Source organism: Myxine glutinosa, chromosome 4 (genome assembly GCF_964187855.1).
Source record: "Myxine glutinosa chromosome 4, kmMyxGlut1.1, whole genome shotgun sequence".
Taxonomy (NCBI): Eukaryota; Metazoa; Chordata; class Myxini; order Myxiniformes; family Myxinidae; genus Myxine; species Myxine glutinosa.
In genome coordinates, this window is record NC_136264.1 from 180686247 (window position 1) to 180701944 (window position 15698).

The 15698-nt window shown below is 46.1% G+C and overlaps 1 protein-coding gene across 2 annotated transcripts in view; it reads right to left on the reverse strand.

The window, feature by feature from the left end:
- CPNE9 (copine family member 9) overlaps positions 1-15698 on the reverse strand; it is a 231400-nt gene that overhangs the window by 190354 nt on the left and 25348 nt on the right. For both annotated transcript variants that reach the window (XM_078776757.1, XM_068114055.2), the window contains one exon: positions 7637-7700. In XM_078776757.1, the coding sequence (XP_078632883.1) occupies positions 7637-7700 (64 nt within the window). The remainder of the gene's footprint in view (positions 1-7636; positions 7701-15698) is intronic.

Here is a 15698-nt window from a genome sequence, read left to right on the forward strand (position 1 = left end):
GCACCATGAACCCCACATTGTCTGGTTCTCGGCACCATGAACTCCACATTGACGTGGTTCTCGTCACCATGATCCCCACATTGACGTGGTTCTCGGCACCATGAACCCCACATTGATGTAGTTCTCGTCACCATGAACCTCATATTGTCTGGTTCTCATTACCATGAACCCCACATTGTCTGGTTCTCGTCACCATGAACCCCACACTGTCTGGTTCTCGTCACCATGAACCCCACATTGACTGGTTCTCGTCACCATGAACCCCACATTGTCTGGTTCTCGGCACCATGAACCCCACATTGGCTGGTTCTCGGCACGATGAACCCCACATTGACTGCTTCTCGTCACCATGAACCCCACATTGACTAGTTCTCGTCACCATGAACACCACATCGACTGGTTCTCGTCCCAATGAACCCCACATTGACGTGGTTCTCAGCACCATGAACCCCACATTGACGTGGATCTCGGCATCATGAACCCCACATTGAAGTGGTTCTCAGCACCATGAACCCCACATTGACGTGGATCTTAGCACCATGAACCCCACGTTGATGTGGATCTTGGCACCATGAACCCCACATTGACGTGGATCTTGGCACCATGAACCCCACATTGACGTGGATCTTGGCACCATGAACCCCACATTGACGTGGATCTCAGCTCCATGAACCCCACGTTGATGTGGATCCTGGCACCATGAACCCCACATTGACGTGGATCTTGGCACCATGAACCCCACATTGACGTGGATCTTGGCACCATGAACCCCACATTGACTGGTTCTCGTCACCATGAACCTCACATTGTCTGGTTCTCGTCACAATGAACCCCACATTGATGTGGTTCTCGGCAGCATGAACCCCACATTGTCTGGATCTCGGCACCATGCACCCCACATTGTCTGGTTCTCGGCACCATGAACCCCAAATTGACTGGTTCTCGTCCCCATGAACCCCACATTGACTGGATCTCGGCATCATGAACCCCACATTGACGTAGTTCTCAGCACCATGAACCCCACATTGACGTGGATCTCAGCACCGTGAACCCCACATTGACGTGGATCTTGGCACCATGAACCCCACATTGACGTGGATCTTGGCACCATGAACCCCACATTGGCTGGTGCTCATCACCATGAACCTCACATTGTCTGGTTCTCGTCACCATGAACCCCACATTGGCTGGTTCTCGGCACCATGAACCCCACATTGGCTGGTTCTCAGTACCATGAACCCCACATTGACGTGGTTCTCGTCACCATGATCTCCACATTGTCTGGTTCTCGTCACCATGATCTCCACATTGTCTGGTTCTCGTCACCATGAACCCCACATTGACGTGGTTCTCGTCACCATGATCTCCACATTGTCTAGTTCTCTGCACCATGAACCCCACATTGACCTGGTGTTCGGCACCATTAACCCCACATTGATGTGGTTCTCGGCACCATGAACCCCACATTGACGTGGTTTTCGGCACCATGAACCCCACATTGATGTGGTTCTCGGCACCATGAACCCCACATTGACTGGTTCTCGGCACCATGAACGCCACATTGGCTGGTTCTCGGCACCATGACCCCACATTGACTGGTTCTCGGCATCATGACCCCACATTGACTGGTTCTCTGCACCATGAACCCCACATTGACTGGTTCTCGGCACCATGAACGCCACATTGGCTAGTTCTCGGCACAAATGACCCCACATTGACTGGTTCTCGGCATCATGAACCCCACATTGACTGGTTCTCGGCACCATGAACGCCACATTGGCTGGTTCTCGGCACCATGACCCCACATTGACTGGATCTCAGCACCATGACCCCACATTGACTGGTTCTCTGCACCATGAACCCCACATTGACGTGGTTTTCGGCACCATGAACCGCACATTGATGTGGTTCTCGGTACCATGAACCCCACATTGACTGCTTCTCGGTATCATGAACCCCACTCTCTGCTCACCTTCACTCTTTCATTCCTCTTTTCTCCCGCCTCTGGAACAAACTGCCCCACTCCCTTCAATCCCACTCCTCCCTCCAGGTCTTCAAAACAGCTGTTCACCACCATCTCTTATCTTCCCCCATCAAAAACGTTGATCTTTTCTACCCCTGCTAATTTCAACCCAAATCCTCTTTTTTGAAATACCAACTTCTTTCCTGGAAGTCCTTGGTGTCCTTGCATTTTATACCTATCCTGCCTCCCCCCAGGCCCTCTCCCTCCCACACATCTCCCGATGTCCCTGCTCTCAAATGTTGTGTTTGTGTGCTTCCTCCCCTTCTTGTCGACCGCTCCCCTTTTTATATACTTTGTTTGCTTGTTTGTTTGATTTGTTTGTTTGATAAATGTTAGCTCTTTCACGAGCCTCGACTGTATACAAAAACAAACAAACAAAAAAAAACTCACCCCACTTCAAAAAAATATTCAATCTCCTATAATTCTTCCTCACTACATGCTCTAAATTCACATTCATGCCACCCCTCCTCCATCGTTCTGAAACGGATTGCTAACTTGAAAATCACAATGAACCCAATTTGTTATAAATGTTCGTCTTTCATTAATCATCCACTTTCTAAACTCCCCCCTTGCCCCTCCCCTCCAAATCTCCCACCTTGTCCCTCCCCTCCTAAACTCCCCCCTTTCCCCTCCCCTCCTAAACTCCCCCCTCGCCCCTCCCATTCAAAACTCCCCCCCAACCCCTCCCCTTCAATTCTCCTCCCCCCCCTACCATCCCTCTCCAACTCTCCCCCCTCCCCCCTCCTCCCCACTTCGTCTCCCTTCTATCTCATACCTCCACCTCTCCCAACCTTCTACTTTCATCTGCCCCCCAACCCTCTCAAACAACCCCTCACTGTGCCTCATCCCATCACCATCAAACCTTTCGTCCTCCTCATCCTTCACTTTCTTGCAACTATCTCTGACACACGATCAACTGCTCTCCCTACTTCCCCCTCTCATCCTTCATTTGACGCTACCCCTCCCCTTCCCTGTCCTGCACCCGATGCTCCCCCTCTCTCCTCATTAACGGTATGGACCTGAAACATCCGGGGCCTTCGCTCAAACCTGATTGATTTCTCCATTCAGGCCCCGGATGTTTGAGGTCCATACCAGGAAGCACGATCTCTCCACACAAGATTGAACTCTCAAACCTGTCTCCTTCCTCGAAATCCTGGTGGCGTCTGGTCAAATCCGTTTCTGGTGTTTGTTCCCCCTCAATCCACTCCCTTACCTCAAATGGCTACACAGTTGACACCGCACGTGACAAAGCTGAATGCCTCAAGTCTGTGTTTGCCTCAAAATCTTGTGTCCCAAACCCATCTTTCTCTGTTCCCATCTCACCTAGTGGAACCCAGCTGCTCCTGGACTCTGTGTCCTTCTCTCCTGACAAGGTGGAGAAGTTTTTGTCAAACCTCGACTCTGATTCTGCAACTGGACCACACGGCATCAGCCCACGGGTCCTAAAATCCTGCTCTGCCGCTCTATCTCACACTCTCTATGTTCTTTTCACCCTCTCTTTTGCTCAAGGTCATTTGCCAGCATCTTGGAAATCAGCAAACATTACCGCTTTACACAAAAAATGTGCAAAAACAGATCCTTGCAACTACAGACCAATCAGCCTGCTCCCAATTGTCAGCAAAGTCATGGAATCCATCATTGCTTCGGATATCAAATCCTTCCTCTTCTCCAATGGCTTGATCTCTGATCATCAATCTGGATTCAGACCTGGACACTCCACTCTGGACATGTTGCTTCTGCTGTCTCAACAATGGATGGAGGTCCTCAATGCCAAACAGGAAATCAGAGCTGTCTCCCTTGACATATCACGTGACTTCGATACGGTCTGTCACCCAGGTCTGTCACCCAGACAATCCTCTCCAAGAAGTTCTGTCGCTCAAGCTTTTGAGTCTCACTATCTGCCATGATCTTTCTTGGGAAAACCACATTTCCAAGCTGGCCTCCAAAGCCAGTTGCCGACTGGGCATCCTCCGTCGTGCAAAGTCCTTCCTTGGCACACCTGAGCTCCTCGCCACATACAAGGCTTTAATCCGTAGCTCAATGGAATTCTGTTCCCCCCTCTGGGCCGGTGCTCCTGCCTCACACCTGCCTCGGCTTCACGTTGTTGAAACGAAAGCTTTCAGCATCATTGGAATCTCCTGCGATGAAGCTAACTCCGAAGGCCTTTCACTCACTCACCGCAGGCAGGTTGGTGGTCTTTCTGTCTTCTACCGACTCCTCTCCGGCCTTGCTCCCCCAGCTCTCTCTGTGCTCTGTCCCCCTAATATTCCTACAGGACGCCCAAGATCTGCCAGCAACCCTGTTATAGTTAAACTGCCAAAATCTAGGCTCTCTGCTCACCGTCGCTCTTTCATTCCCCTTTTCTCCCGCCTCTGGAACAAACTCCCCCACTCCCTTCAATCCCACTCCTCCCTCCAGGTCTTTAAAACAGCTGTTCACCACCATCTCTTATATTCCCCCATCCAAAACCTTGATCTTTTCTACCCCCGCTAATTCACCCCAGATACACTTTTTTGAAATTCCAACTTCTTTCCTGGAAGTCCTTGCAGTGTCCAATGTTTTTTACCTCTCCCACCTCCCTCCAAGCCCTCTCCCTCCCACATTTCTCTCGATGTCCCTGCTCTCAAATGTTGTGTTTGTGTCCTTCCCCCTCTCTCCCCATCTTGTCTACCGCTATCCTTATTTTGTGTTTTATGTGTCGCTTTGACTTTTTGTGTGATTAATGTTAGCTCTTTCACGAGCCTCGATCTTGTATGCAAAAAAGAAAAGAAAAAAAAAGTGAATGAAAGGATCAGAACATGCATGACATTATAACATGTTAGATCAGGTGAATGGAAGGATCAGACTGTGCCACACCATTTTAAATTCCTGATAGTAATATTTACTTCAGTGAGGATGTCCAGGGTGGGGGAGGGGGCAGTATCGCAATCCACAAAACCCCTTGAGGAGTGGGGATATTGTTTCATAATATCATTAAGATTATGCTGTTAGTATCTTACTATAATTCACCAAATGTCCGTCCATCTGTTCGATGGTACCGCAAAAACGGCTCAACCGATTGAAACGATATTTTGTGTGGGTAATCCTGGGATCTCCAGGAGTAAAATAGGCTATTTCGTTTTCCCAATTTCAGCTTTGGTCTCCAGTATTCTCAGGTTTGGACTCCCGCATAACATTCACGTTCGCATAACGTCCATTGTGACGATGTTCTTATTGCGACGATGTATGTGTTCACGGTAGTGTTTGACGTGACGGTGTGAACGTAATTTCGTAATGTTTTTCGTTTCGTAATCCTTTAATGAACGTTTAATGTTTAATGAACGCTTAATGCCCTTCGATGTCCGGAGCCGCACACGCGCTACACTGGACGGGCCAGCGTGTACCTTGCCCTTCGCCGTCAGACTCGGGTAAACCGCTGAGCCCCATCCGTGATGGGGACTGGGGCTTGAGACAGTGTCTTTCATTAAAAGTATAATAAATGCTGTCTCCATCGATCTTGCCAAGGCCGTAACAGCCGTAACGTTTAATCTCTATATGAGAGAATTCCACATAGCTATTTGGGCGGTGAATACGCTAACAGATCGCTGTCTCCATCGATCTTGCCAAGGCCGTAACAGCTATCGGCTCAAAATCCTTTTAACTGAAGAGCAGGGCCCTTGCTTGAGACGGACGAAGTGACGGGCAAGACACAAACTCGTCCGAGAAGATGTTTACTGTAAAAACCAACTCGGGAACTCTGAAAAGCCCGTTTATCGGGCTGCATATATATCAAAACCAGAAAGCACAACCGAAACCGAAAGCCACGCCTCTCAGGCGAGGCGCGCTTTGGTGGTCACGTGATCGACAGGTGCAAAGGATTATAACTGCACGCGCGGCACGCTTTGGTGGTCACGTGACCGGCCACCCCGGCGCCGTGGTTTGCCCGCCGGTTACGTCACCGGCTGGAGCAAGGCGATTCTGTTGCTGGTCTCGCATAGGGGACCCATGGGTCGCTACATAACTGTTGATTTGGTACAGTTACACGTATCGGGAATTTGGTACACGTATCGGGAGTACATACGACATAGCGATTGTGAACACGATTATCGATCACGATTCATGATCACGATCATCACGATCATAGTGTATCGATCACGATTTGAAACACGATGGAATAATATTTACCGATATGAACAGTGATGTGGCTTTTATTGAAATTCTAAAGATACTGTTTAGATTTTGATGATTTGCATGTGATATGATTCAACGGATGTTTATATGAATCGTTTAAAATAAAAAAAACCCTTCAATTTCTGATATTTTGCCTTTTAATTTGGCTTCCCAATTGGAGCCCCGCCCATAGGGCGGGTACCGTTAGTTGTTATTATAAGTGTTGTTATTACGTTTGTAATGAGAAGCAGCTTTGGAAAAACCAAAACGCCACAAAAACGCCTTGGAAGAACTCCACGGAAGCGGCAGGAAGGGTCACGTTATTAACCCTTGTGGGGTATATAGACTGCGGTAGATCTACGATCAGGAGCGATCGTAGACCTGATAAGCATGGACTAATGTCCGGATTTCTCTAAATTTATTTCAGTTCTTTATTAAACAGCATTATCGACCATTTAAAAAGGTAATCAAACGTGTTTGTGGTTTACAATATTTTTACTTCCTGTCAAACTCGTTGCTCTCACGGAAACTCCATTATAAGCTATTTATACACGTCATCACTGCAGGAAAAACCCCTTGGGGAAGTGGCACATTATAATAGTATTAATTTGTTTTGTAATGACATTAATATTATGCTATTATCATTCGTTTTGTTATTAGAAGCAGACCTGGAAAAACGCCACAATAAAGCTAACTTAATATGGCTATACACCTCAAGATGCAAACCCATTGACGGCAATGGCGGGGAAAACCCGCTCGGGGGAGAAAACCCCCTTCGGGATGGGGGCAAATAAATGAGCTACAACCTTCATTATGTAACCCTTGGCCATCCTGTCAAGTTTGGTTGAGATTGATAAGTAACGACGGAATGTATCGTGGTCAAAAATTCATCAGACAGACAGACACACATGGCGTATTTTAGTATGATTATAAAATTTCATTTGCAGACGCTTTTTCTTTTTTTTTCCCTTTACACACATTATTGTTATGTATATTTCACAGTTTACAGTTAAATAAATTGCAATTTTAAAATGCTAGATATCGAATGAGGTTTCTTTTTTTAACCTACGCGTTTCCGGTTTTGTAAACGTAAACTTTCATTTACAGACACTTTCCAATGGTTCTGTGATTTTTTCCCGGTGTACCGGCTTCAATGTCCGTCGACATGCCAAATTTCAGCTTTCTATGACACCCAGAAGGTACCGATCATTCATATCAGTATCATTCAGTGAGGCAGTGGTTAGAAAGAGCTTTATGCATTAAATTAGATAACATGTCGGACAAGGACAGGAAACAGGGTCCAAATTGACACACTATATGGGATTTGAATCTGGGATCCGAACATTCTGATCGACCTATGTGCTGAGATGCGATACCTAAACGAACCAATGCACAAGTATGAGATATAATATATCGTTATGCCCGTATGCAAATTGTGTGTTGTGGAAGAAAAGAGAATCTTACTCGACAATTCCCCAGCTCTTCCGCAGTGAGAATGATCGTGCCACAATCCTTCCCTGCAATGCCTCTGTGTAAACAATATGCACATGTGTGTGTGACACACACACACACACACACACACACACACACACACACACACACACACACACACACACACACACACACACACACACACACACACACACACACACACACACACACGTCAATACCAATGCTAATTCAAACCAAATGGGTGTAAAAGCAAAAGTGAAACGAAACGTAATTTAATTCGCAGGGTTCAACCTCACCACCTCCACCCATTCCACGCCCACACATCCCTTTCATTTTCAGTGTTGTCTTTATCCAGGTTTCCAGAAAGTCACGTACTGTACTGTACTCACAATTTGGCTAATAGGAATAGCAAGGCTGCTACTTTGCCACTCCTGCAATGCATCAGCCCTGCAACTCCAATTTAGCCTGCATTCTCACCTTTACCCACACATATGCACCTTTACTCACACCTCCATCCTCCACTACATTTCCACCTGGACACCTTTCTTTCTTTCCTTTTTTTTTTTTTTTTTTTGTATACTGAATCGAGGCTCGTGAAAGAGCTAACATTTACTTCACAAACAAATCAACCAGACAAACAAAACACACAAAAAGCGGGAGCGGAAAAACAAGATGGGGAGAGAAGGTGAAGCACACAAACACAACATTTGAGAGCAGGGAGATGTGTGGAAGGGAGAGGGCTTGGGGGGAGGAGGCATGGGAAGGGGGGGGGGGGGGTGGAGGGAGAAGTATAAAACACAAGGACACCAATGACTTCCAGGACAGGAGTTGGTATTTCAAAAAAGTGGAATTGGGGTGAAATTAGCGGGGGTAGAAAAGATCAAGGTTTTGGATGGGGGAAGATAAGAGATGGTGGTGAACAGCTGTTTTAAAGACCTGGAGGGTGGAGTGGGATTGAAGAGAGTGAGGGAGTTTGTTCCAGAGGCGGGAGAAAAGAGGAATGAAGGAGTGAAGGTGAGCAGAGAGTCTTGATTTTGGCAGTTTGACCATAAGAGGGTTGCAGGCAGATCTTGTGCGACCTGTAGGAATATTTGCGGGACAGAGCCCAGAGAGAGCTGGGGGGGCAAGGCCAGAGAGGAGTCGGTAGAAGATGGAAAGACCACCAACCTGCCTGCGGTGAGTGAGTGAGAGGCCCTTGGAGTTAGCTTCATCGCGGGAGATTCAAATGATTCTGAATGCTTTGGTTTCAACAGCGTGAAGACGAGCTAGGTGTGAGGCAGGAGCACCAGCCCAGAGGGGAGAGCAGTATTCCATTGAGCTGCGGATGAAAGCCTTGTATGTGGTGAGGAGCTCAGGTGTGCCAAGGAAGGACTTCGCACGACGGAGGATGCCCAGTCGGCGACTGGCTTTGGAGGCCAGATTTGAAATGTGGTTTTCCCAGGAAAGATCATGGCAGATCATGGCATGGCAGACCTCGTCTGCACTTCCACTGTTTAATGCAAATATCAAGGGTTGACAGAATTGCATTCTCGCATCTGCGCTTCCAAGCCTGGGTTTGAATCATGGCCCAGCTACAAGCTGCCATCCTGGTGTTCCGTATCCAGGTGAGCCAGCTTTCGTTGGTGGACGTTAAAGGTCCAACGGTAATTCCTGCTCTAACCTACAGGTGGAACTGCATCAGAGGCACAGCTGCACCTCCAGCAATTGATGCTTCCCATCGGCATGTGCTGCGTATGAAAGAAGAGGAAGAAGAAGAAGAAGAAGAAATAGATGATAGAAATATCAACATCTGATATTGCATTAAGATATCCACCCAAAATGCATACCTACTAAACCTTCACATAGTCACCTCCACTTTTATAATCATCTGCTTTAAAACCTCTTGAACCCCTAACCCCATTCCGCACATGATGCACTTCCACCATTTTCGCTTCCCTTACTGGATTTAAACTCCAATCTTTCCCTGCACTTCTTCGATCATTTATGTCTTTCCTACTTACCCTTTCCTCCACACTGATCTGCAATAAGCTCCATTGGCAAAGGAGCGCACAACACCTTTGCACAGAGATTGCCTTTTGCGACTTTTTCGGCCTCCGCAATGCTGGGTAATTGACATGCACAAAGCCCTCATCCTCAAAGTCATCTTGACTTATTCCATGACAAATGGCTGCCTATGGTATGCAATGATGTGACATGCTATTCCTGACCATCTCTCCTTTCCAAAACATTATCAATGCCACCGTTGCAGTTGGCAACCACTCATGACCAACCAACTCTTCTCCCTATTCACAGGTCTCGGCCTGTACCATCTCAAGTTTTGAATCTACCAGACAAGCTCGCATGACCGCACCATGGCAATACGCTGGTGGATAATGAAAAGCTCTTGCAGATCCAACCACAGCATGAAATGTCATTTACAGACTTGAATGATCCTCAGGACAACGCATTGCCCCAACTGCAATTTCATTTCCTTCTTAGAACAGTGTCCCCCACCTCCTCCATCTCCCTTTCTCTGCTGAAATATGTAATTTGACAGTGCTCCAATGCCGGCCCTATCCCGAGCGATCTTGCACACCCACGTGCTGCCGCTATATTCGTGAGGCAGAGAGAAAAGCTGCGTGGGCAGCCACTTGAGGCTACCGGGATCTCCTACCTGGGCCCATTCACTCCCCTCATTACCCTGACTGATTGCTTTTTCGCTCTTCGGGACCTACCACTTGTTCGGTGTGGTGGTGGAGTTCTTCTCCTGACTCCTGACGGTGCATTGTTGGGCTGAAAATGTTACTCGCTGTTGTCGCCGTGAGGCAGTCATTTTGAACAACCATGAGTAACCACTTACTCTGCGAGTGGCTCGGTGATGGAGTAGGCAACGCTTTGTTACATCGGCTTCATTAGTGCGTTTGATTCCTTGGCTGCTAAAAAACCTGACCAAGTGAGAAGATGCAAGAGGAACCCCATCTTAGTCAAAATTATGGACAAATATCCATCAACGGAAAGCAACCAAGAAAACTCATCCAAGATGACCTGTTTGTACCAAATAAAACTTGTATTTTTGCCATTTTGATTGCCTGACTATTATGTGCAATAGTGACGTGGACAGAATAGAGGAGAAAGAGAAATTGGTAGGAGAGGCCGAGGCAAGGTGACCACCATGTCATCGAGGCCGCTTTACACCATGTCTTCGAGGCATGTTTACACCATGTCTCCGAGGCCACTTGGGACCCGGCAGGTGGCAGGGCCACGTAAAGTTGCATTCACAACCAATCTGATCGGTCATGGATGGACATTGTATAGAGTCCGTGCAGGCAAAGAGTTTGGCTCAGTGCTGGCAAACCACGAGTGCAGCTATTGGCTTTCCTTAGAGTGTATGAGACTGTACAGCGTCAATTATAAGTAGAGTGTGATGTCACATGTTGAAAAAGAATACGTATGACGTCACATTTCTTTGCCAGGTAGGTTTGGTGGAGCGCCAAACAAACTTTCACGGTATCTTTAGGCCCAGTCCCCAGGAGCGGAATATCATGGAGGCCATTGAGGTTGAAGTCTCAGGTCCCCCATACTTGAATGGGCCATTGAGGCTGAAGTCTCAGGTCCCCCATACTTGAATGGGCCATTGAGGCTGAAGTCTCAGGTCCCCCATACTTGAATGGGCCATTGAGGCTGAAGTCTCAGGTCCCCCATACTTGAATGGGCCATTGAGGCTGAAGTCTCAGGTCCCCCATACTTGAATGGGCCCGCAATCAGGTCAGAAAAACAAAATCACCACAATCACGGCTATAGTCACAACCTATGAAAAAAAAATCTGGTAACGGACCGATTGGGAAACCCACATTCAATGCGCCATTAAAGATTAACTCGACACCTCTTATCCATGTAGGTAGCCATTGTAAACAATCATGAGTAACCATCTTACTCAACGAGTGGCTGGCTCCGTGATGGAGTGGATAAAGCTTTGTTACATCGGCCATGTTGGTGTGTTTGTGTGTCAATTCCTTGGCTGTCTCCCCATGGTTATATCAGAATGAGCTGATTGGTCACATGGTCAAAGATTGCTCAACCCCAATATGGGGCAGTTCAAAAATTATGTAACGCTAATTTTTTTATAGTAATGTGCATAACGTAACATTCGATTTCCGTGTGTTCTGAAGTACGTACTGTGCATTCTGACGGGTTTGATTAAATCTTTATATTATTTGGCATGTGATTAGATTTTCGGGGTCCACCATCGTTAATAACAAACGACCCAAACAAAGCCAGGTAGTGTATAATCAGCAGAGGCCTACAGGCCTAATGTGTTAGGCCCACCACAAAATCAAGATGGCAGCTACATCATTTTGTAATTTGTCTCGATGCTTTGGTGGGTGGAGTCAAGCGACAGATGTGGGTGTGGTGTGGCAGCTGTCCGACCAATGGGTGCACAGTTCAAAAAACCGACCGCCAACAAGAACAACGCAAACCTCTTGTCGACCTGCGACGTGCAATATTCACCGATTAAAGTCATTATCGTCTTCCTCACACCTGGCGTATGGTTTGTGGGCCCATTCATAGTTCCGTAGCAGCAGATTTGTGCATGGCCTTCTCCGCTTGCTGATTTGGAATAAGCTTCATTGCACTAGCACCATTTGGTGTAGTCCTAATCCTCATTTTCCGATTCCACAGAGACGATCTTTTCCCATTTGCCTCGATGTATTTTCTTCTCAGTGTGTGCAGCTTACTTTTTACACTTGTAAGCACTTTCCCCTAGGGTCTTAGCATGAAAATTCAACGTCAAAGTGGCCCAATTTAAATTTGATAAAGGCCGCCATGACCCACGTGACGTCACGGCGGGAATATTCTTCTTCTTTAAAAGCGGGAATATTCTTCTTCTTTAACGGCCACAATTATTCACGAACTCCTCGTGCGGTCGACCGGGAAAAGTGTTTGGCCCAACTCTTTCCCAAACCAGCTGGCTGAGCCTGACGTTCGACTAAGTAGTCAGAGCAGGAATTTGCAATTACAAAAGACCAGTCTTGAACAACTCGTAAACGACTACTGGCTAGGTACCTGATGATACCTCACCGAGCAATGGTCTCTACTAATTCGTTGCTACACCGTACACTGGTAAAGCAGGTAACCATAGAGAAATAGTATTATTTATTTGGTTATGCTCAATTTTAGTTTGCGTTATACAAATCTCTTCACATCAAGACTGGCTATACATATTGCGGTGTATTTGCAGAGTTGCTGTATCACTTGCTTGTGGACCATTTATTAGTAATTGTGCAGTAGGAAGGGTTAAAGTGTAGAGCTTCATATATGATGTTTGGATATTTCATTTGAGATGCAGGATATTCCCAGGGAATGCATTCGAAGAAGCAAAGCAAACACCACTGTGATGTTGCATCTAAAGCCCTGTGGTCATTAATGCCGTAACAATGAGAACACACTACAGGTCTCTGTGGGTTTTCCTTAACAGAACAAAAGAGGTGGCTTGAGAGTTTAAAAAGGTGTAAAATTCCGCATTCATTTTAATGCGCATTTAATATAATTTTTTAATGAGCATTTGTGTGTGTGTGTGTGTGTGTGTGTGTGTGTGTGTGTGTGTGTGTGTGTGTGTGTGTGTGTGTGTGTGTGTGTGTGTGTGTGTCTATCTGTGCGTCTGTAAAACATTTTGCACGTTTCTTCATTAAGTATACACACAGCGATTTTAGTTGAACGAACTGTTGACTCCAAAGTTTGTGGGCAGTGCAATGAAATGCTTTGCTATGATGGATCGCTCGAATATGCTGTTAACAGCTTTCAAAGTTACCGAGCCTTATCAAAGTGCTTTGGCTCCAATGATTGATTGTACATGATAGTAAAGGGTGGTGGTGAGGGGGAACAACATTTAAATATTTTTTTTTTATATCAAAAGATTACTTTGTGTATTTTGGTTTGTTTAGTCTGTTGCATTCGGATGTAGTTTTTAGTTAAAAAAAACAAAACAAATCTGCGTTTTTCTTTAGAAAGAGGTGTAAATGATGATGATGATATATGACCTCCACATTTTGTCGCAATACAACAACAACAACAACATGCATTTTAAAGGCCATTTTCCCTGCTAGAGCGGGGGTTAGCCTTGCGGTCCCCATGACAATCTTCTCCATTTTGCCCTATTTTCTGCATCTCCCCTTGTTAACCCCCTTGCCCGCATTTCTTCTTCCACCATCTTTAGCCAAGTCTTTCTCGGTCTTCCCCGTCCTCTACTTCCTTCTACATTCATTTCCATCACTCTTCTCAACCAGTCACTTTCATCCTTCCTCAACACATGACCAAACCATCTCAACCTGTTTCTCTTCACAGCATCCATCACAGGCTCTATTCCCATCATCTTTCGCAATTCATCATTTGTCTTCCTCTCTCTCAACGATACTCCACACATCCGTCGAACCATTCGCATTTCCACCCTTTCCAACCTTCGTTGCTGCTCTACGTTCATCACCCATGTCTCGCTCCCATAAATCGCAATGTCCCAATCGCATGTCGCAATAATCATAATAATAATATTCATAGTTGCCCCTTGTAACCAAAGACGGCCATTCACATTTGACATAGTAACAACCTGGTGAATTTGTTTGTTGTGTACAAGGAGGTCCTTCCCAGACAACAACCACACTCAGTTCGCAAGTGTAACCCAGTGTCAAGGGACCTCCAATAGGCCAGATCTCTTTCATGCTGCAGTTTTAGGCAGGAATTTGGAACTTGTTCAGGAAACCGGAGATAACCCGCTTACGTTTCACGACAGACACCGGTGGGATCTTCAATGTCCACCAACTAATTCTGACAGAGAAGATTCCCAGTTTAATGACCATCTGAGGGATGCCACACTCCGATTCCTCGCCCTGCCTGAGACACACCAGTATGACAGTTTGTGTAGATGGATCGGGATTCAAACCCAGGCTAGACAGCTTCAAAGAGAGTATGTGTATCTCTAGAGTCTAGACTATCCAGCCAGACATCTACACTTTTAAGCCACAAAGAAAGATTTTGAAACAATGGTGGCACTAAGTAAGAATTTCTTCTTTCTATCGTCACCAGTGTAAATCCCCCTTTTTATTTCTTGTATTTTATTTTATTTTTAGCAACTTTTACACATGTCACTCTATCTATAGACAAATCACTGTCGCAAATAGTCCAATTTCTCTCCCAATAAACCCACAATGGAATTGCAAATCATATATTTTTCAACCTATTTGAACACAAATGACGCCATCAGAAAACAGGTACATCTCAGCTCCGCTGTTACATTGGACATGTATCGCTATCTCCAGCCCAATTTGCTACCATACAGGAGTTCTGCTTGTCTTGGAGATGTGGGATCTCTGGCACTTGGAAGTTCTCATAGTCTTGGATTATTGCTCGAGTGTTTACGCTTACCAATCTAAATAACCAATCATCTTGGCACATCGACATAGCTATGGACCTCCAGTTAATTAATGAATAGACACTGTGGCAAAGTTTTGAAATGAAAGTTATTTAATTCAGAGGGGTTGTCAAAATTCAGCTTCTTATAAGAATCAATCCTTCACTTTTATTCGGGCATGAATAACCTAACAAGTTTGGGATTTTAACTCATTCATGCTTCGCCATATTCCTGGAATGATCGTTTTAAGGCCATTTTCCCCCACAAGAGCGGGGGTTAGCCTTGCGGGCCCCATGACAATCATGGTTCCCTTTTTGAGATAATGTTTTTATGGCCGGATGCCCTTCCTGACGCCAACCCGTAATCGCCTCTTACGGTGCGCAGGGATACGGTGTACCTATTCTGAATCCTGGTACACACCGTGATCATTCATCCCAGCAAGCTGGTACTCAATTTGCCGACCTCGGAAGGATGACAGGCTGAGTCAACCCCTCTGGTGTTAATTCAGCGATCGACCGGGATTTGAACCCAGGATCCTAGGATCCCAAGCCGGCACCCTAACCGCTAAGCCAATACACATCCCTGGGAACAGGCTAATTGCAGATCCAGGATTGGATAGCTCTCAGCAATACCAGAGGAAAGTTGAAAAAGTTATTAATATTTATAGATTTGTTTCTGCAAGAAAATTAATAA